The sequence below is a fragment of the Arvicola amphibius genome, chromosome 12 (genome assembly GCF_903992535.2).
Source record: "Arvicola amphibius chromosome 12, mArvAmp1.2, whole genome shotgun sequence".
Taxonomy (NCBI): domain Eukaryota; kingdom Metazoa; phylum Chordata; class Mammalia; order Rodentia; family Cricetidae; genus Arvicola; species Arvicola amphibius.
Genome location: NC_052058.2, coordinates 68,300,689 through 68,322,370, shown reverse-complemented (window position 1 = coordinate 68,322,370; position 21,682 = coordinate 68,300,689). Strand labels below are relative to the sequence as shown.

The 21,682-nt window shown below is 44.4% G+C and overlaps 1 protein-coding gene across 1 annotated transcript in view; it reads right to left on the bottom strand.

Annotated features, from left to right (window-relative positions):
- Nucleotides 1-7,656, bottom strand: part of Lamc2 (laminin subunit gamma 2) — a 63,886-nt gene extending 56,230 nt beyond the window's left edge. Inside the window, exon 1 of the mRNA XM_038349210.1 lies at nucleotides 7,431-7,656. Coding sequence (XP_038205138.1) covers nucleotides 7,431-7,512 — 82 coding nt within the window. The 5' untranslated portion in view covers nucleotides 7,513-7,656. The remainder of the gene's footprint in view (nucleotides 1-7,430) is intronic.
- Between the last annotated feature and the right edge of the window lie 14,026 nt (nucleotides 7,657-21,682).

The following is a 21,682-nucleotide window of genomic DNA, read 5'->3' as shown; positions in this document are numbered from 1 at the left end:
CTCCCAAATCCCTTACTGTTTTTATGAGCAAGAAGTTTTCAAACATAAATGTCAGCTACAGTTCACAGCTGTCACCACAACTCTTTCCTGCACACGTAAATAACTACCTGTCTACTATGGCTATTCTTCCGAGTTTTAGCAAAAGGATGGCTGTAATTATTGTGCATTTACAAGGTTTGGAAAATGTGTGTGGAGTATATTTGTAAGATGATTTTCTGTAAAAATACTCCTTGAAATGATTGTATCGCTTGAAGTCAGAAGAATGAATTAATGGGCTCTTAGAGGTCCAACTACAGCTATACACCCACCAAGGGAAGTAACAAATACCCCGAGAAAATGGACCAAAAACTCCCACCAGGTGTTAGAAACAACATGGCCTGTTGTGGACTATTTAACTATGGAAAGATGTGTTACATTTGTTTATGTTGCGGACTATTACTTCAAGTGTGTAAAGGTGTGTTACATTTGTTTATGTTGCGGACTATTACTTCAAGTGTGTAAAGGTGTGTTACATTTGTTTATGTTGCGGACTATTACTTTAAGTGTGTAAAGGTGTGTTACATTTGTTTATGTTGCGGACTATTACTTTAAGTGTGTAAAGGTGTGTTACATTTGTTTATGTTGCGGACTATTTAAGTGTGTAAAGGTGTGTTACATTTGTTTATGTTGCAGACTATTTAAGTGTGTAAAGGCGTGCTGCACTTGTTGATGCTGCATTTGGTTGACTATGTAAAGATGTGGAGCTGTTTACCTCACCTGCCTAAGGCACCTGAGTGGTCTAACAGAAAGCTGAAGGGCTACTAGCTAGGTACAGAAAGGATAGACAGGGCTGGTAGGCAGAAAGAACAAGAGGAGGAATCTGGGTTCAAGGAGAGAGGAGAGACTGAGGGAGAAAGAGAGAAAGAGAGGAAGATTCCCAGGGCCAGCCAACCACCAGCGAGCCACTAGCCAGCCAAACTTGGAGGAAGCAGTGCAGTTAGGACAGACAGAATGAAAGAAAGGTAAAATACCCTGGGGCAAAATGTAGCGGAAGATAAACAAGTTATAGGAGCTGGTGGGACAAACATAAGGCTGAGCATTCTTAATTAATAATAAATCTTCATGTCTTTATTTGGGAGCCGGTTGGTGGCCAAAAGAAAGTCTGCTACGATGTCCTATACCTCAGTGGGGTGAACACTCTTCTCCACTACTGAATCTTAGTCACATGAGCTGTGACTTTGCTTAGGTCTCTACACAGCTCAGCAGACAAAAATTTCTACCATGGTACTGCTTCCTGGATGAGGCAAGAGCACAGGTTGGGATTGCCACTGGATCCATTGTTATGGGAGAGAAGATTGAGCTGAAATGTGAAAGGATATTTAAACATTGGGAATCCCCTTTTACCAAAACCAAAGTGGGTAGCGACAGGAAACAGTCATCTGTGTAACACTTCCGAGGTCAATGTTCTGGCCATGTAACTGGCCCATCCATGAAAGCCTTCAATAGCCCACAGCAGTCAGAGGGGAAAACACCTCTAGACACAATTATACACAGACAGATTCAAACTGTCAATGAAAAGAATGAGGGAAGAGAAGAGGGAATAAAAAGGCTTGTTAACTTTCTTTTGACTGTCTTCTAGATATCTGATCTCAAACCTTGCATGTGAAAACCAGGGCTATACCAACCGAACTACACTGCCAGTCTTTTTTTTTTTTTTTTTTTTTTTTTTTTTTTTTTAACAAAACCACTTGGTCAACATCAAGCCGCTTTAAGACTCAGACAACAGAGCTGAACAAAGGTTAACAGGTACTCACGTGGTACAGACATACACACAGACAAAAACATTTATACACATGCAGTAAAATGTACGTCTGCCATGTGTGCAGGTGTCCTCAAAGGTCAGAAGAGAGCATCAGATCCCTTGGCGTGAGAGTCACAGGCAGATGTAAGCAACCTGACATGGGGGCTGAGAAATGGACTCAGATCCTCTGGAAGGACAACTTATGCTCTTAACCGCTGCTCCATCTCTCCAGCCACGGAAGTTAATTTAAATGAATGTATATAACAAGATTGAGAGATAAGCTAGAGAACTGGCTCCGTGGTTAAAAGCACTTGCTGCTCTTCCAGAGGACCTGGGTTCCAACACTCCCATCGGGTGGCGCTCTCTCTCTCTCTCTCTCTCTCTCTCTCTCTCTCTCTCCCACACACACACACACATACACACACAAATAAAAATATTTTTAAGATCTTCCATAATCTACTCTTACTACAAAAAGGAATATGTATAGTTTTTTTTTTTTCATTTTGTTTGGGGGTGTTTTTTACAATGAGAAGTAAGTCAAGGAGCTATCTTGTGAACCGAACATTCACGTACAAGTGAATCCTGGCCCTTAGGGCCCTCTTACTAATGTAGGATCCTAGCAAGGGCAATCTTTGGTTCCCTGGCTTCCCTGTCATACATGCGCTCTACTTGATGAACCCAGCTTGGGAATCCAAGCAATGATTTTATCTCCCTGATCATCACCCTCTCTTGTAAAACAAGAGGTTGTGAAGAGATCCCTTAGACCTATTGTCCATCGGTGTCTGATATATTCTCATTCGTGCTTGTGGGACGAAGCAAGGTTGCTCCAGAATGGATGGAGCTTCTACTTCTGCCCTGCCCTGCATTGGACAGGGAGAAGCATTTGGCTCTAGGGAACAACAGAGATATGCAAACTTTTGTTATAAGAAGTCTTCCACTTAAAGTACAGCTCAAAGTTTAGATAATTTGTCTAATTTTGAGTTAGCCATGGGAAGTGATTTGGCTGCAAATTGATTTTTCCCCCAACATGAAAGTTCATATTCCCATAACAAATAAAAATACAGTCCAGAAGAGATCCACTTGAAGTTCTGTAACTGAACTGACTGTCTGAGGAAGGCCGGGATACAGACCCTTGGCTCCGAGGTTTCCACCTCTCCTTTCACGCCACAGCAGGCGAAGACTCATCACGCGCTGGCCACTGTGAGAGGAACAGCCTTGACACTCTTCTACTTTCGCAGCTGCCACGCGAAGAGACAAGGCTTTGTGCTGCAGGGAGGGGCGTCTGCCGACACGCACTCACCCACAGACACCAAAAGAGACAGCTTTTGGCTTTGGAGATGATTCAAACATTACATCACCTTTCTGAGGCTTATGTTACAACACAGCCCCAGGAATGCTTCGGTAATCTGCTAAGTTTCATTTGGAACTAAATTAGAGTATTCTAGAATCACAGGGCTCCTAGTTCTGCACTGGTCTGAGAACAATGATTCAGGTCTTGTCCCTTGCCTTGCAAAGTTCCCCAAGGGGGGGAAAAAAAAAAAAAAACAATGTCAGTTTGGTTGGTCTACTGAGGCCTTAAACAGGAAGCACACTCCCACGATTGCCTCAACACGGTAATTGTACAGCTTGACTTTCCAATAAACACGATCACAAATCAACAGTCTCATGGACCACTAGAGTTCAATCAGCTGCCCCAGTTCAGGACATTGAAATGACTGTCCCCTCAAGGACTTCCCAGCTCACACTGAGTCCCAACTCTCTACTCCTATTTGCTGTGTGTATAGACTTCTTATTTTACCAAAAATGATTCCTGGGGGGAGCAAAGGTGCACTTAAGTCCTCTGCAAATATTACATGCTACAGAGAACTTTCTCGATGACTTATGTGTTATCTGGGGAAGACATTAAATAAAATGACCTCACTCAATATACTGGAAACTTAGCAGTAAGAAAAATACCAAATGCTCTAACATAACACTCCGTCTCTTATCTCACATCATGAAGTGTTGGAAATTGTCACAAAGTTCAAAGCGACCATGCTGTGAAGATCACAATGTGCTCCTGAAATATCTAAACCTTCCTACTGTTTGGAAAACTTAGTACCTTCAATTGACAAGAGAGAGATTCAAAGCCAGGCGCAGTAGCTCGTACCTAAATCCCCAGCACTCAGAAGATGGAGACAACAGGGTCATGAGTTCAAAACCAGCCTGGTCAACACAGCGAAACTCTATCTCAATAAGACAAAAAAAAAAAAAAATCTGGAGAAAGAACTTGTGTGAAAGCAGCTTTGGGAAGGCAAGCATCTGAATTCTGAAGATGAATGGGAATTACTTCATGGATGCAATTATTTCATGAAAGGCAATCTAATCAGAACTAAGTGTATCACTTCGTACGTTATATGACTTTAAATATATTTGTGTGACTCGTTTACTGAGTTAAACATAAAGAGACAGGTAACTACTACATATATACCACAAAGTGTTTTCATAATCAAGCTGGCCAATTTTCATCAGAAAGTGCAAGGACACCTTACATGCTTCGGGCATGTTCTCTAGAGTGTGGGGTGGGGTTGATAAATCGGTGTGTGATGTTTTCTGGGCGACAACCAAAAAGCAAGAAGGACTGACAGGGGAGCCGGGGTTGAGAGTCTCAACTGCTTTGGGTTTTTGTCTAATGTTTTACCTACGTGGCTGGGTAAATACACCCTGGAGCAGCGTCAGCCTGAACAGCAGGAATGCTCAGCACCTTCCTTGGGCTGTTGAAAGGAGAGCAAAAGCAAAGCCCTGAAAGTCCCTAGAGATCCAGAACATTTGGTGGGTCACCAAGTTCTCTCAGTTTACCCTATGCGTTCCTGTGGTCTCTCTCCCGCCACCTCTCACTTGGGTTATTGCAATGACTTTGATTTGGCTCCCCTCATTTCTCTCCACCCTCTTAGCCCTGCAGAGCCCTTCCTAACACACGGATGTGAGCACGCCATTCCTGCTCACCAACTCTCTGCGACTCTTCTTTGCTCACAAGGCACCATCCTAGATATACAGCCCAGAGCGTGAGGCTCTTCATGGCCAGACGCACCGCACCGCTATGCTTTGATCCTCCTCCTCTCCGTCTCGCTCATCTCCAGACATACCTCCCCCAGAGCTATGATCCAGACCCTCGGGGACACAAGTCACAGTCTCTCACCCAGCTATGAGATACCAAATGGGAACCTGTGTGTTTCTTACTGACCTCTGGGCATCTGAGTTCACTGTGCCTGTACTCCTGGCTCCAGACTCTTAAAGAAATGTGGACGTCAGCTGTGCAAGGTGGCTTACCTTTCACCAAGGCTAAAAGCTTGCATAGTTCTAACACTTTTATTTAGCAGGTGAAGCAGACTCCAAGCAGCTGAGGAGCCTGAACAGTTTCTAAGGAGCACTGTGACAGTTTTGAGTAAGGATGAGCCCCATAGGCTCATATATTTGAATATTTGGTTCCCAATTGGTGGGCTGTTTTGGAAGGATTAGGAGGTGTAGCCTTGTTGGAGGAGGATGGGGGATGGGGGAGCTTTGAGGTTTCAGAAATCCCTGGTCAGGTCCAGTCTCCTCTCTCTCTCTCTCTCTCTCTCTCTCTCTCTCTCTCTCTCTCTCTCTCTCTCTCTCTCTCTCTCTCTCTCTCTCTCTGCCTGCTGCCTACCAACCAGGATATAAGTTCTCAGCGACTGCACCCTGCTATGATGCTAATGGACTTGCCCTCAGAAACAGTAAGCAAGCCCCAATTAAATGCTTTCTTTTATAAGCTGCCTTGGTTATGGTGATTCCTATGCAGCAACAGAACAATAACCAAGACAGGCATTAACAAGTGAATAAACCAAAAAAAATCTGCCAGGTCAGGCTGACTCTAAAGCTGATGTTTTAGCTGAGGCCAACCCTGTAAGTCTTGGTAATTATATCTTTACCATAATTTCTCCTGCATGGAAAAAAAAAAAAAAAAACCCAGGAAGCAACATTACTGCTTCAGACTTTCACAGGCCGCAGGAGCCTCAGGCACAGGTCACTTCAAACAGGTACCAACTCCTAGCACATCCCAACGTGCCATGAATGGAAAAAAATATGAACGACCTACCATCATGACAAGGTTTTCTTAGTCTCAGTTGGCCCCCAAATGCAGCCCTTTGAGGAGGGAACATAACATCTCAATCTGTCTCTAAGGGAGAGGAAAGTGTGACCATGACTCAATGCAGCACGTTTCAATTTCCGTCGGGATGGGATGCTCAGCTACAAAGTCCCCTGTGAGAACACAGCGTCCCAGATGTTGATTCTACTATTAAACAATTGGTGGCATCCTACATATTTGTTTTTGTTATCTAACATGAACACACACATATACATTTAATTATTGCCAAGAGGAAAGTTGCTGTAATGGTTACCTACCCTGTAAAAGAAAAAGCATACGTACAAAATATAATATAATATATAATAATATAAATTTCTCTTTGTTACTTTTATAATGTGGTCAAAAAGGCTCCAGTTTAAGAACCCCTGGATGAAAGGCTCTGCACTGCCAACAGTTGCTTGGGTGGCCTTGTGCAAACACACTGCCAACCGCTCACCTTTTCAATCAAAGGATTCTTAGTGGTTAATCCATTTACAGCTGCTTTTAATTCTAATATTCTGGGACTCTTTTTGTACTTAGGATGTTTTCTACTAGGTTTCAACTAATTTATCCTAACTCAAAGGGAGTCTACTCGACATGACCACTGTCATATGTATTTTTTAAAGTTCATTTTGCAAATCTAAGGCACACAACGTGTTTTGATACAAGGAGTACAATGGTTACTATAGAAAACTAACATGTCTATTATTTCACAGTTTCCCCTTTTTGGTGACAATTATACATAATCAGCACACTGTGGCCTGGGAAGTCCAGAAAGCAACAATAACATGAACGTAAAAAAGCTGGGGTAATCAGAAGAAAACACCTCGGCTAAGTGTCAGGGACAACCCGCCTTATGTGTCATCTTAGTTGACAGGACACATGCCTATGAAAAACAGTTGCTAGGTTCTCACAAAGTTTTGTTTACATGAACTTAACTCCTCAAGACATGACAGCCACCTGGTGCCCTATGTAAGAAAAAAAATGATACTTCACGTTTGAGTCCGACAAATAGCTGGGAGGTGAAACTGTTCTAAGAAGTAGCATTTTTGCAGAAGTTTTGAGTATTACTGAAAAGCTTAAATTCACGCTCCATCTCAAAAATGCAACACGGATAACAGCGGGATCACAGAAGTTCTTTTTTTAGTCTGTGTGGTGCTGCCAGGCATGAAAAAAATGCCACCCAACTCCCGCTGGTAAATACACAGAGAGTGGCCCGTTTAAAGAGCAGCACGTTGCTAATTAAATGGGGCGCTGCGGGGAGGGGGTCCTTGGTACAAAAGAAAAGAAAGGGAAGAATTTGAAAGAGGAATGGCTTTAAGATGAGGAAACTCTTGTTTGACACAACCCATCGGCTTCGTGTTTTTTAACTCCGGGGGTTTTAGCACTTTAAAGCCCACCTGGGAAGGAGCCCTAGGTAGGGTGAAGGCTTTCTGCAGAGACCCTTGACCTGACCAAGTGAGTTCGGACAGCCACTGCCGTCAATAGGGAAGGGCGGGTCGTCGGCGCAGTGGGAGCACTCACCTTCCCTCCTGGAGGTGGCCTGGGCGGCGGGCAGCAGGAGCGCGGCGACGCCGAGGCAGCAGCTGAGCCAGAGCGCAGGCATGGCCGGGCCGCGCTCCGCTGCTGCGGGTGGCTGCCGGGTGCCGAGTCCTCGCCCCGCTGTGCCTTCCTTTGCCCTCGATCAGGTGGTTTTATCGACTCTTCTACCTGACTCAGTCCTGACAGGAAGAGAGCCCGTGTTTCGGGGCGTGACTCACCTGTGAACAAGGAGGACCCAGCCCTCCGAGGCAGACAAACACTCAGCGCACACCGAGCAGTAAACCCGCTCGCTGCGGGCCCCCGGCTCCCCCCCTCAGCAACCGGGGCGCACACCTGGCCCCGCCGAGGGCGTGGTGCAGAGGCTGCGGCCCAGAGATCCTTCTGGAATGCGCCACAACACCCACAGCCCTTCTCCCGGGGTGGTCCCGGGCAGAGCTCACGAGAACTCACCGCGGTGGATAGTGGTCGCCCCTTCTTCAAATTGGGGGTGGCGGGACACTCAAGGGCACAGTCGCTTATCCATCCCCCGGAGTCAGAAGTCCCCTCTGCCCTGGTCTAACAGACAGAGAAGCAAATTAACCAGACCGAGGGTCTCAACAGAATCCTCTTCGCTCTCCGTCTAGGGGCAACTTTTTCTTCTGAAATACTGCAGGTATACACACCACCTGTTTCTACTCACATCTAATGCCCTACACACACACACACACACACACACACACACATTACCATCAGACCTTGAGCTAGCAACTCCATAAGTCCCTTGTCAGCAGGCCAGCCTCCCGCCAAGACTGGGCACCCCTACTACTGATGCAGAGTCTAACTCACAACTGATGCTCATCAAACTCTCTATTCATAAGAAAAAGGACCACAATTTCCTATGCTTTTAACATCTTAGAGCGTATTTTTCATGCCATCCTCTCCAGTTCCACTGGAAAACGTTAGGAGCGATTCTATCAGCCACATCCACGCTGGCTAGTTGAAGTAACAGTGGGTGGGAGAGGGGATGCAAATCTTGGCATGTCCAACACTGTCCTGGGGACTTGTAAGGAGAATGATTTAGAGATGACTGTCAGAGAAAGCTTTTGGTTCCTGCTAGAGATTTAAGGATGACCAGTATTTATATAGACACGTTGTAACCATCACAACCAATAGCCCATCCCTTTTCCCATGTTAAGGACGGCAGAGGCCCTCCACAAATGCCTAGTCACTGACTAAAGGAATGACTCTACTACAGATAATTCTGCAGCTAACGCTCTAAGATAACAATGTAACTCATTATTGCCAAAGGTGTGAGAATTTCCGTTTCTAACTGTGATAGTGGCCAGTGGGAACGGATTGGGAGAACTGTGGATGGCTTTGTATAGAACACAGAACCTGAACTAGACACCTAGTTATAACCAGGAACTGGATGAAGCATCGAAGAACAGCAGGGGCAAGACGGGGGTTCTGCAGACTGCCTGACATCGCCTCTAAAGTCTAGCACAAAAAGGAGTAACAGAGCCAGGCGGTGGTGGCACACACTTTTAATTCCCAGCACTTGGGAGGCAGGGGCAGGCAGAGGCAGGTGTGAGTTCAAGGCCAGCCTGGTCTACAGAGCAAGTTCCAAGACTGTCAGGACTGCCAGGACTGTAATACAGGGAAACCCTGTCTTGATAAACAAAACAAAAACAAACAAAAAAATGAGCAACAGAAAGGAAATTCTTATTTTCTCATCTAGCACTTGAGTCTCTTCTACTCTGTCCAAATAATACAAGGCTTCTTCTCACTCAAAAGCAGTGTCGTTACTGCTGCTAACACTTCAGCTCCTAGAGAACAGGTATCTAGAATCCTTCCTTCCAATAGTTGCTACAAGGTGAAGAGAGAGACCCTGTTTCTGGGTGCCGTGATCCTTAGGTGTCTACCCACCCACTGGAAAACACTGAGATTAATTGTGCCAGCCAAGTCCAAGTCCATGATGCAGGAGGAGCAAGGCATGGGGCCCTGCGAAATGAAATCTTAAAGACAAAACGTGTTTTTAGCACAGATTTCATTGCTTACCACATCTCGAACAATGGAACAAATATTTTCATCTGCTACCGTTTTATAGTGATAATGATAATAGCATAGAGACCTGTCTGCCGTAAGTCTTTGATACATATTAGCCTTTTTAACATCCAACATGACCCGTGGATGAGATACACTGCCAATATCCCCGTGCCTCCGCCCTGGAGAGGTTAGGTAATGTGCTAAGAATGGCAAAGGCAAAATGCAAAGCCAGCCAATCTAGCTCCACCACTCATACACTCTTTGATAGTCAGATTTAAAAGCGCCATAAAGAAAGATAAGTTCACAATACCGAATGGACTGTATGCAGTCAAAGGTTAGTTAGCAGCAGCCATCACAACACGGTCAGATTGACGACTGCTGGCACGCATCCAGAAAGCCGAGTCACAAAGGAATCTCCACAAATACTCGTCCCCAAGACATTAGCTCTGAAAGGACCCACTGGTCACTTGGCCAGGCATCTGGGGTCCAGATGAGCCAGCGCCTCACTTCTGTGAACAGACAGGATTCTATGCCCTCAGGTAGGCACTCTCCAGTTTGACTCAGTTTCTCCTTCTTCACAGCCCCTTTCCTTGGGCTTGCGTCCTCTGCTCTGGTCTCACGCCCTTTATTCAGGAACAGTACCCACCCCTGTAAGAGCTTCAGAGTTCTTCCCCAGTACCTCCCTGGGGCTAAAGACTCCAGCAGCCAAAGTTAAGGCTTGAATCCCCAATCCAGATCCTGCCTTCACTAATACCAAGGCGAGTTTCTGGGTTTTCTCTGAGCTTCGATTTCTTCTACTATAAAATGGGGATAACGATAGAATATGTATCTCAGCAGGGCAGCTGAGAAATGCAGACAGGTTAATGACAGAGCGAGGGCTCAGAACAGCACCAGGTCCACACTATATTCTATGCTCAAAAATGACATTTTCACCATTGCGGCTGTTTGTGGTGGCCGGGGCAGTGCTGCTGTCTCTGGAGAGCGCCAGCCAGTCTTTCCTTGTACATTAGCAAGTGCCGCTTTTGCTAATGGATTTTAATTTTAGCTTTGACCTCCAGGGACCCTCTTATCCCAGTTCATGTCTAAATCACCCCAATTTACTCAGTTGTTAACTAACTTGTATTTTTTACCCCATCTGCAGCTGTCTGCTCCACTCCCCTTCCCCAGCTGACCTTGAACTCACTGTATAAGGAAGGATACCCCTCAGCTCCTGATGCTCCTGCCACCTCCTCCTAGGATGACAGGACAGGCCCAGTCCACTATGCTTCCCTAAAGCTGGAGATTTCATGCATAGATTTGCTTGCCTGAGGTTCAATGTTTCCATTTAGAACTTCATTTACGGTGGACCGAGTTCCTACATTTTAAGCAAAATATAAAGGGATGATTTTTTTTTTTTTTTTTTTTTTTTTTTTTTTTTTTTTTTTTTTTTTTTTTTTTTTGGTTTTTCGAGACAGGGTTTCTCTGCAGCTTTAGAGCCTGTCCTGGAACTAGCTCTTGTAGACCAGGCTGGTCTCGAACTCACAGAGATCCGCCTGCCTCTGCCTCCCGAGTGCTGGGATTAAAGGCGTGCGCCACCACCGCCCGGCGGGATGATATTTTTTATTCCACTGTATTTTTTAATTGATTTTTGTTGATCTTTACATTTTTCTCTGCTTCCCTCCACACCTCTCCCCTCCCCTTCAACCCTCTCCCAAGGTCCCCATGCTCCCAGTTTACTCAGGAGATCTTGTCTTTTTCTACTTCCCATGTAGATTAGATCTATGTATGTCTCTCTTAGGGTCCTCATTGTTATCTAAGTTCTCTGGGATTGTGATTTGTGGGTTGGTTTTCTTTGTTTTATGTTTAAAAGCCACTTATGAGTGAGTACATGTGATAATTGTCTTTCTGTGTCTGGATTACCTCACTCAAAATAATGTTTTCTAGCTCCATCCAATTGGCTGCAAAATTCAAGATGTCATTATTTGATTCCACTGTGTTTTTATGATTAAGCTTAGTATGCGATTCTCAAAATGGCAGCAAAACTTATTTGATTTCCTGTCAACATAAATATATCTTTTTTTCCAAAACCAGATAAGAGTCAAACTGATACTCCCCTGCAGCAGTAAAGAATGAACCGTCAACCCATAGGAAAGCAGAGATGACTCTCGAAGCACTGTGCCAGGTGAAAGAAAGCAGACAGAAGAATCTACGTGACTCCATATATAGGAAATTGTAGAAGTGCAAAATTCACAATGCAAGAAAGCAGAGTATAGCTGCCACACACAGGGAATGCCTGTGATGGCACATGGGGTTACTGTTTGGGGATGAAAGACAGAATCTGAAATATACGTACAGTCAAAAGTCATGTAGGTCTTTCAGAGATAGTTCAGTTAGTAAAGTGCTTGTAATCCCAGGGTTGGAACGGAAAGGCAGGCAGATCCCTGGAACTCTATGACCAGCTAGATAAACAGGCAAGCTCCAGGTGAGAGACCCTACCTCAAAAACACAAACTAGCTGGAATCTAAAGTATGATACCCAGGTTATCCTCTGGCCTCCACATTTGAATACATTCACACACACCATACATACATCTGAACATACACACTCATGTAGTTTAAATGTATACTTAATGCCAGCAAGTTTGGCTTGTTTGCTTAATTAATTAATTAATAATTTTGCTGTACTGAGGATAGAACATGTTAGGCAAATGGGCCTACCTGTGCTTCAAAAATTTGTAAACTTATTGTATGTAAATTGTGTCAGTAAAGCAATACTAAAGGGAGGGGTGGAGCCAGAGAGAACTCATTTGTCAGAGAGTGTTGGTTTTGCAGAGAACCCAAGTTTGATTCCCAGAATCATGTCAGGCAATTTACGACCTATGTGACATCTCTGGCCTCCATGGGCACTGTCACTTACTCACACAAATACATAGACACAGACATTGGATTAAAAGTAAAAATGAGGCTATTTTCAAAGGAGGGAGAGAACCCAGTGGCGGTGGTGGCACACACCTTTAATCCCAGCACTGGGGAGGCAGAGGCAGGCGGATCTCTGTGAGTTCAAGGCAGCCTGGTCTACAAGAGCTAGTTCCAGGACAGGCTCCAAAGCTCCAGCGAAGGCCTGTCTCAAAAACCAAAAACCAAACCAAACAAAAACAAAAGGGGGAATCTCAAAAAACTGTATTTGAACATTGGGATGAGATTGACTTCAAATGTGCAAGGGCAAAGCCATTGCTAGAAACATGCCAGCGTCTTCGTAAGAGAGACGAAGCCAGCTCCACTGGTCTGAGGCGCTCTAAGCAGCCAGCTCAGTCCTTATGGTAGAAATGTCACCTGGGAATTACAGGACAATACACACACACACACACACACACACACACACGCACGCACACACACACACACGCGCACACACAAACACACACACACACGCTTCTGGAAACTTGTTTATTTTGGCAACCTCTAAAGGTAGCCATGCCTCTCTGGAATATTTCCTTAGGGGTACAGATTTCAAACCCATCTTGGACTTCCCTTTTCCGGAAGTTGCATCTTGGACTCTCCTTTCCCCGGAAATTGTCTCTTGGCTTTTTGCTTCATCTTCCCAAAGCTGCCACAGTACTGGAAGGTTCTGGGGCATTCCCACTGGGCGTGGCCTGCACAGCTGAGTCCTGGAAGTCCCCTTTGTCTGTTATTGTTGCACTTTCAATTCGGTCATTACCCAAGGGAGTTTTCTTTTTATAATGCTGTGTAAATCATTTTACAGAACTGTCACCTCTCCAGGCCCCAGAGCCCCAAAGAGAATTACAGGTGGCATGCTGGTTTTTGCCTCAGGTTCCATCATTACCTTAGCTAACTTTCCCAAGGAATGCCTGGCATGTCACTTGCTTTCAGACTCACTTATGATAAAAACTGAAGCACTGGCTGGTAGCATGCCAGCTGTAGAGACAGACTTGTGGGCCCCAATTCCCAGCCCTCCAGAAAGTCACCCTCAGGAAAGTTCTAATTCTATCGTCATTTGTATTAAAGTTTTAAATGTAAAAATACAGTGGTTATGAAAAAAAGGAAGAAGAAAAAGAAAAAAAAAACAAACTAATTCTGGCTTTGTCTTTAAAGGGTAAAGGAAAATGCCCTTAAAAGGAAATGGTTCAGTGTTTCCTGGATCAGCTGCATAAATTCCCTGAGGTTGGCCGAGCTCCAGGAAACCATGTTCCCTCAAGCAGAACCCTAACTGCAGTGGCACAATTCCACTTGGTGCTGCGGCACACACAGAGTGCCCTCAGCAGGTTCCCAGAGCTCCGGAAGCCAGAGCAGAGCCCAGGGGGAACCTCTTTGTCGGAGGTTGGCCAGGGAAACACACACACACACACACACACACACACACACACACCTTATTTGCATCTCTTTTGATGTATTTCATACAGGGATATTCATTTTCCATATCACTAATGAGGAGACACAGGAAGACTTGCCTAGGAAGAGACAAAACCAATCCAGAGGACGAGCAGAGTCTTGGAGAGGAGCTGAGTAGCCGTCTGGGGTGTTAACTAGCAAACTGGAAGTTGTTCACCCACCAGGAGCTGATGGTTCTTCTACTGTCTTCCTCTTGGGCCCCGGCTACAGATCTGAAAGAGAGCCAAAGCCCCACTTGGGTGACGTTCTTCCCTGCCCTACCATGGTGTATGTGTGGGGTCAGGACTGACCATCTGCAGGCTTGGCAAGGAGAGCTGGAAACAGGCCACCCTTTCATCAGAGTCCCACCCCTGCTCACGGAAAGTGGAAAGGATATTTTCTAAGCATGGTTCTAAAATTAAATGGAAAGCATTTCCATAATTCCTAGCTTGAACGATTAAGTCTGAAACTCTCTGTCATAGAGTCCAATCCTCTGCTTAAATAGGAAACACTGGACACATTTTAAATTCATAGCAATAATGTTGACAGTTGATAAAGCCAGGCAGACTATACCGGATACTGAGGTACCCAGAGCCTGCACAGGCATGAAAGAGTGTGCTCCTTGCCACCGTCCCCACACAGCACAAGCCATTAATATTCTTATTTGGGGTTGTCAGGCTCCTTCACAAATTCATACCAATAGCTCACGCTGGAGCAGTGGTTCTCAACCTGTGGGTTGTTGCCCCTTTGAGGTTGACCAAACCCTTTCACATGGGTCGCCTGAGACCATCGGAAAACATAGATACTTACATTACAATTCATAACAGTAGGAAAATTACATTTATGAAGTAGCAACAAAAATAATTTTATGGGGGGGTCACCACTACATGAGGAACTGTATAACAGGGTCACAGCATTAGGAAGGGTGAGAACCACTGCTTTAGAGTCATTATTAGGATACATTATCAAAACAATTCAGCTTTTTACTGGATAAATACATCTTTCTCCAACAACAATGAAAAATTTGAATTACATATCAAGTAAAAGAAGAAATGCCTAATCTCCATTGCATACATGATGTTCTACAGGACTGTTCTCCCCAAAATCAACAATAAACAAGATCCATCTACTGAGGATACATTTTCCCTTCCCACATTACCTCCGGTCACTCCCTGATGCACAACGATGTCAGATCTTATGCAACATCCTTTATTTTATCCAGTCGGTTCTTGAGTGGTTTTCTCTGAGTCTGATACCTTAATCCAGATGTTAGAGCACTGTATTTAAACAACTCCACTTAAGTCCTTAAAATAACTGGAAGGTATTTTTAGCATTTGGAAGGAGCCTGAGCAGTCTGTAAGAACTTAAGGATTTAGTAACTATATCATGGGGTGCAACTTTTCCAGAGCTGGGTCGCACAGAAATCCCCAAACATTCCCAGACGGTTCTTTTTGCAGGAAGCCTTGTGGAAGACTGGACCTGATTTGGGTTCAAAGGTGAAGCTGCCCCTTTGCACTGCAATTATAGAGAGAGCTACAATCAAAAGAATCTAGAGACACTTTTTTACTTTAAAATTTTCGCCCAGACTCAAATTGTCCATTTAGATGAATTCTTAAGAGACTTAATTAATTCAGTGATTCCGCTGACTTAAACCAAAGTGATACATTTGCCTGGAGGATTTAGTTATTTTAGGTAAATTTTTTATAGATTTGAATGATTTGGACAATTGTTTTAATGGTCTGATTTTTGTTGTATGAAGACAACAAATGAAATTTGCCATTGCTTTATCAAAGCTATAAATATCTTTGCTCATTAACATAACCTCTATTAATCTTATTATTAATAGTCCTCTATTAACATATAACCCTTAGAAGTTACTTAATTTTTTTTTAGTTTTATTTTATTGTTTTACATGGTGAGTGTTTTGCTTACATGGATGTAAGTGCACCATGTGCATACCTGTTACCTACAGAGGTCAGAGAGGGTGTCAGATCCCTAGGACTGGAGTTACAGACAGTTGTGAGCTGCCACGTGGGTCCTAGGAATCAACCTGGGTCCTACCGAAGAGCAGCATGTGCCTTGTAAGACTGAGACAACTCTCAATCCTTTGGAAGTTGCATACAAGCTCTGTGAAAGTCAACAGAAAGTAGCTACTTTGTTCTGCAACCCTTAGTTCAGAACTGATTACATTTTATATGCCTAAGGTCAATTTAGAATGGATTTTATCTATGCTAAAAATTGTACATGTACATACACACATATATATTATTTGAGTTCTATATAGAAAAATCTCTTCACAAGTAAGTGTTTAAGGCTTAATGTGGGATGTCCCCTCTAGCTAATGTGTTTAACATTTTATCGCAGCTGGCAACAATGTTTCTGAGAAGCTGTGGGACCTCTAGGAAGTAGGGCCTTGCAGGGGTAGGTCACTGTGGAGCAGGCCTTGTGGGTTGTAGCAGAGCCCTATTTCAGGTGCTGCCTCTTGTCTCTTGTCCCTGGCTCGTTGGTTAAGATGTGAGCATGCAGCTCCAAGCTCCAGCCACAAAGCCTCTCTCTAAGCAAACCTTCAGGATCATCTGTTGGAATGAATGGACTGTATTGTGGAATATGCCTTTTCACTGTGTGAATATATGTCGCTGTGACTGATTTAATAAAGAAGTTAGCGGACCAATAGCTGGACAGGATAAGGTTAGGCAGAAGAACCAAACTGAGCATGCTGGGAAGAAGGAGGGTGGAATCAGAGGGAAGTCGAGAGAGCCACAGAAAGAAGCAAGATGAACATTCAGTGTTGAAAGAAGGTACCTCAACGTGGCAGAGGATACATAAGAATTATGGGTTAATTTAAAATGTAAGCATTAGATAGTAACAACCCTGAGCTATTGGCTGAGCATTTATAAGTAATATTAAATCTCTTTTTTGGTTATTTGGGAACCTATGGGTGGGAAAAAATGTCTGCCTACACTACGGATGTTTGCTGTTTACTTTATGAACCGAAATCACTCACTGTTCTCCAGTGCATGTTAAACATTAATGTGATGAGGGAAATTATATTTTATCTAAATTACCCCTGAAGAATGTTAACAAGATTACTGAGTTAATACTACACAGATTTGACCTTATTAGAGGAAACACTAATCCCAAACCCCGTTTTCTGATTTTAAGTAAAATAAAGTGAACTCATGCATTTTTACAATGAAGGGAGATTAAAATAAATATAAAATGATGATGTGCAACTGAAATAAGTACTGTGTGAGAAAAATTATATTTCAAAATGGGGTGACGATTAAGAGAAATACGACCTTATGTTTAGAAGTTAAAGATTGCAAAAGGAAGCCAGGTGTGGTAGTGGATGGTTGTCAGCTCAGCACTCAGATGGTGGAAGCAGACCAACCTTTACTCTGTAGTGAACTGAAGGACAGCCTATGCCACAAAGATAGGTAGACAGACAGACAGACAGATAGACAGATAAATGATAGATTATATATGATAGATAGATAGATAGATGATAGATAGATAGATAGATGATAGATAGATAGAGATAGATAGATGATAGATAGATAGATAGATAGATAGATAGATAGATAGATAGATGATAGATAGGTCTCAAGGGATGAGACCTATGAGATCTGCCCTGAAGACTCAGAGAGAGGGGACATGGGGAGGAGACAGAGAAAGAAGTCCTAGTGACCAGTGCTTCTGTTTCATGATGGTCATTTCACAAAACTTAACATCCTTAAATGGACTTCATTAAAAAGAGTTATACCAGTATAGTTAGTGAGTTAATTGGCATATTGATTGGCTCCGCTAAAGGAACAGAGCTGATAGAATGTTTGTGTGTGTGTGTGTGTGTGTGTGTGTGTGTGTGTGTGTGTGTGTGATATTACACTGGTTATTACACTGGGTATTTTTGGAGTGGCCTAAAATCTGGCAGGGTCGAATGCAGCCCACAAGGCTGGGTGTCTTGGTAGTCCATTTTGCACAGAAAGCCCGGAGGAGTCCTGGAGATCTCCTGGTCTTTGGTCTGTGTGGAACTTCAAAGAAGTTGGTTTTAATCTTGATTAGACAATGCTGCAACAGCAGGGTAGGTGAGCTTACCATTGAGGGTGAGGAGGTTGCCTGGCAGTGGTGGTGCAGCACTTGGAAGGCAGAGGCAAGTGGATCTCTGTGAGTTTGAGGCCAGCCTGGTCTACAAAGTGAGTTCCAGGACAGGCTCCAAACCTACACAGAGAAACCCTGTCTAAAATTTAAAAAAAAAAAAAAAAAAAAAAAAAAAAAAAAAAAAAAAAAAAAGCAAAAAGCAAGTCCCTTTATCTGGGCTGCCACAGAAAGTGCCACTCTCATGTGCGGTGGATCTTTCTGCTTCAGATAATCTGACCAAGAATGGCTCACACAGGAGTGACCAGTAGCTTGATTCCAGGTGCAATCAATCTGACCACCAAGATCAACCACCACCAGGTTGGTTATCTTAGAGCTTGTTAGTTAGTTAGGTTGTGTTTATTTTTAAGAGGAAAGTCTCACTATATAGCTCAGGCTGACCTTGAACTTGCGATCTTCCTGCCTCCTCCTGTTGGGATTACAGTCTGCACCACCTTACCCTGCTGACTCATATTGATTTTGATTTACTGCTTTTCAGGACAATGAAGAAATTTAATGGTAGTATGTGTTATAACTCATTTCAGTTCTTTCAAACTTTGAGAATCAAACTTATTTTAAACTCTCATGTCAGCTGGGATACGTGTATTTAACTAACAGAAATCCTAAAGGCAGGCTACCTCCACTCTTAACCATGGACTGCTTGCTGGTAGCCCTCAGGATTCCACACTTTCTTGTTCACTTAGGTGGGAAACATCAAACATTGTCTACAAACATCAAACAAAAAGCCTTTCCCCTTCCTCCATGGACCATCCATCCTATGCACAGTTCAGGACCAGTAATCCCATCAGAGGATGCTCTGTGCCGACTGCCTTAAGCCTGGGTCTCCAGACCCCTGGGATAGAGAGATAGAATTGTTCTGATCATCTGTGGCCAGAGTCCCACATCCTGCCTGACAGACACTCTGGGAAACCTTTATTAAAACATGGTCATCCTCTTCCACTCCTTGTGACTACATTTGCTCTGTATTCAAAAGAATTCAGTACTTGCAGCAGAGACCATAAGGCCACATACATGGTGCAGCTGAAGATTGTCTGATCCCTGCTTTAGGCTAACCTGGACCACACTGAACTGCTGCGTAAATCCCTAGATGTTACAGTCACTATGCAACAAGAGAAGGATGTAGTGTAGGGATTAACACAGGTCTCAAAGGTGGTTCATTCTCTTGTTCTTTTCAAAGAAGATTTTTTTTTTTTTTAAAAAAAGCAGTAGACAAACCAGCTTTGGAATAAAGGCTCTTGATTTTGAAGTTATTTCTCCACTTCCAGTCTCCGACTGGAGTTAGGACCCGCACTGCGCCTCTGCTTCAGCCTCGGCTCTGTGTTTTCTCTAGAATCATCTTCAGTTGTTGTTATTTTGGTTTAGTTGGGGTTTTGTTCTTGTACCCTGGAACCAAATTACTAAAACTGATTGTGGGATTGTCAACGTACCAGGTGTTAGGTGGCATATCTCAGAGCCCTGCTGCCATCACTAAAGAGATCTTCCTAGAATTAGGGCAACATTGTTTGTGGGGTATCAGGTTTGTCTCAGGGGAATCAGGAAGGGCTGCTTGGCGATGCCCAGTCTGCCCAGGTATAATGTCCCCTCCACATGTTCCCACAATGATTTTCCAGAAGATAAACTCACTGCCCAAATAGCAGTCTGCCTTGTCTGCTGGCCTGGCCTTTCTTGTTTATTTTCATTGTGAGAGAGGCAATACGTTTCACTGTGGAAACATTAGGAACACAGACCAACAAAGTGAGCAAAAGAGAAAAAAGAGCCGGGTATGGCACACAGTGATAATCCCAGCACTCAGAAGGCAGAGGCAGATGGAGGGTTGTGGTTTAAAAGGCAACCTGAGCCGGGCGATGGTGGCGCATGCCTTTAATCCCAGCACTCGGGAGGCAGAGGCAGGCGGATCTCTGTGAGTTCGAGACCAGCCTGGTCTACAAGAGCTAGTTCCAGGACAGGCTCTAAAGCCACAGAGAAACCCTGTCTCGAAAAAACCAAAATAAATAAATAAATAAATAAAAGGCAACCTGAGTATATGGGGAGATGCTGTGGAGAGAAGGAGAAACAGTCACACACACAAACACACACACACACACAGAGAGAGAGAGAGAGAGAGAGAGAGAGAGAGAGAGAGAGAGAGAGAGAGACAGAGAGAGACAGAGACAGAGAGAGACAGAGAGGCAGAGACAGACTATAGAAAGAGACTACAGAGAGATAGACACACACACACACACACACACACACACACGAGTGGGGGTGGGGGTGGGGAGAGAACAGCCTGCCACTGTCCCAAGCACCCCATGCCGGGGCCCAGAGTCTTTCAAGCATCACACATCCTGGAGGCAGTACCTTCCCTGAGCAAAGTCTGAACTGACCTGGGCTTTACCAGCGGGAAGTCATAACAGAGGTTTTGTTTTTTCAGCCCCTTTACTTATGAAGTTACTGAATAGACCATTTCCATGAACTAACCTCTCTAAAAAATCTTTATTAAACTGCGAGCTTTCTGCTTAAGGGTATCTGTGGGAAAGGCAGAGCTTGAGGTTGCTGTTTTAAATAACTCGGTGCCTGCAAGTCTCTAAAAACTCTTGGTGACATGAAAGGGGACCTACCTCTCCACTCTTGGACTGGCACATACAATTCCAGTTTATTTTGTAAATAGAAGGGAGCCAACCTTCCTGAAACCCAGGGCTGGGAAAGCCTGCTGAGCTTCTCTAAGCCTCATTTACACACACACCTGCGGACCCGCTGGTGTTCATTAGAGAAACTGCCCCAGGTCGGGTCGTTTCCAAGAGGTGGATTCCAGTTAGGTTTAGAGTTAGCACTGACCACGGAATGGGGTTAGGCAGCAGAATCCCACCGCTCTAATTAGGTTTGGCTGCCCCCACCTACCTCCACTGTTTCAGTTTGGAGCCTGCACAGCATAGCAAAACCAGGGTCACAAACTCTGCTGTTCATCTCCGAGGAAGATAAACCCCACACACCCAAACAGCAGCAAGAGAAGGAGGGACTGGGGAAGGGGTCTGCACAGAAGATGGGGGGGGGGGGGGCTCTGGGCCCGGTCTGGGGTGAGGGTTCCAGTTCCGCTCTTCTAGGCAAGGCAGACCTGAGCGCCGTCCTTAACCTCTCTAGTTTGCGGTTTTCACCGTGATGAACCGATGCTGATAAAACCCTTGCCGACTTCACAGTGTTGGCGAGTATGACGACGACAGAAAACACACGGACTAGAACCGTAGCACGGCACACACGGAGCTCGAGTGCCGTAGCACGGGTGCCAACTGTCCACAGTACAGCTAGCTTACACGGGCTGAGTGCCCACAACTGTCCAATCCGTGGCCAGACTTCCTGTGTCCTCACAGTAGTGTTTTCTTAAGTAGAATTCGAAAATAGTTTAGTTATCACACCGGGAATCGAACCCAGGCCATCTGCACGCCAGTGGGGTGCTCTACCCCTGGACTATATCCTCAGCTGCTCCCGATCCTTTTTAAAAATGAAAACATTATGAGTTAAGGACTGGTTTAATTTCTTAGATTGGGCTAACTTTGCTTTGCGGCAGCCTAGGTCTTGAACTTTCAATCCCCTGCCTCAGTCTTTAGGAGTAGCTTAGATGACAGGATTTTGTCAACCAGCCTAGTGTAGACTTTATTATTACTTTTGTAGCAGCTATAGATAGAAAAGCCCCGAGGATATAAGACAGAGTTCCAT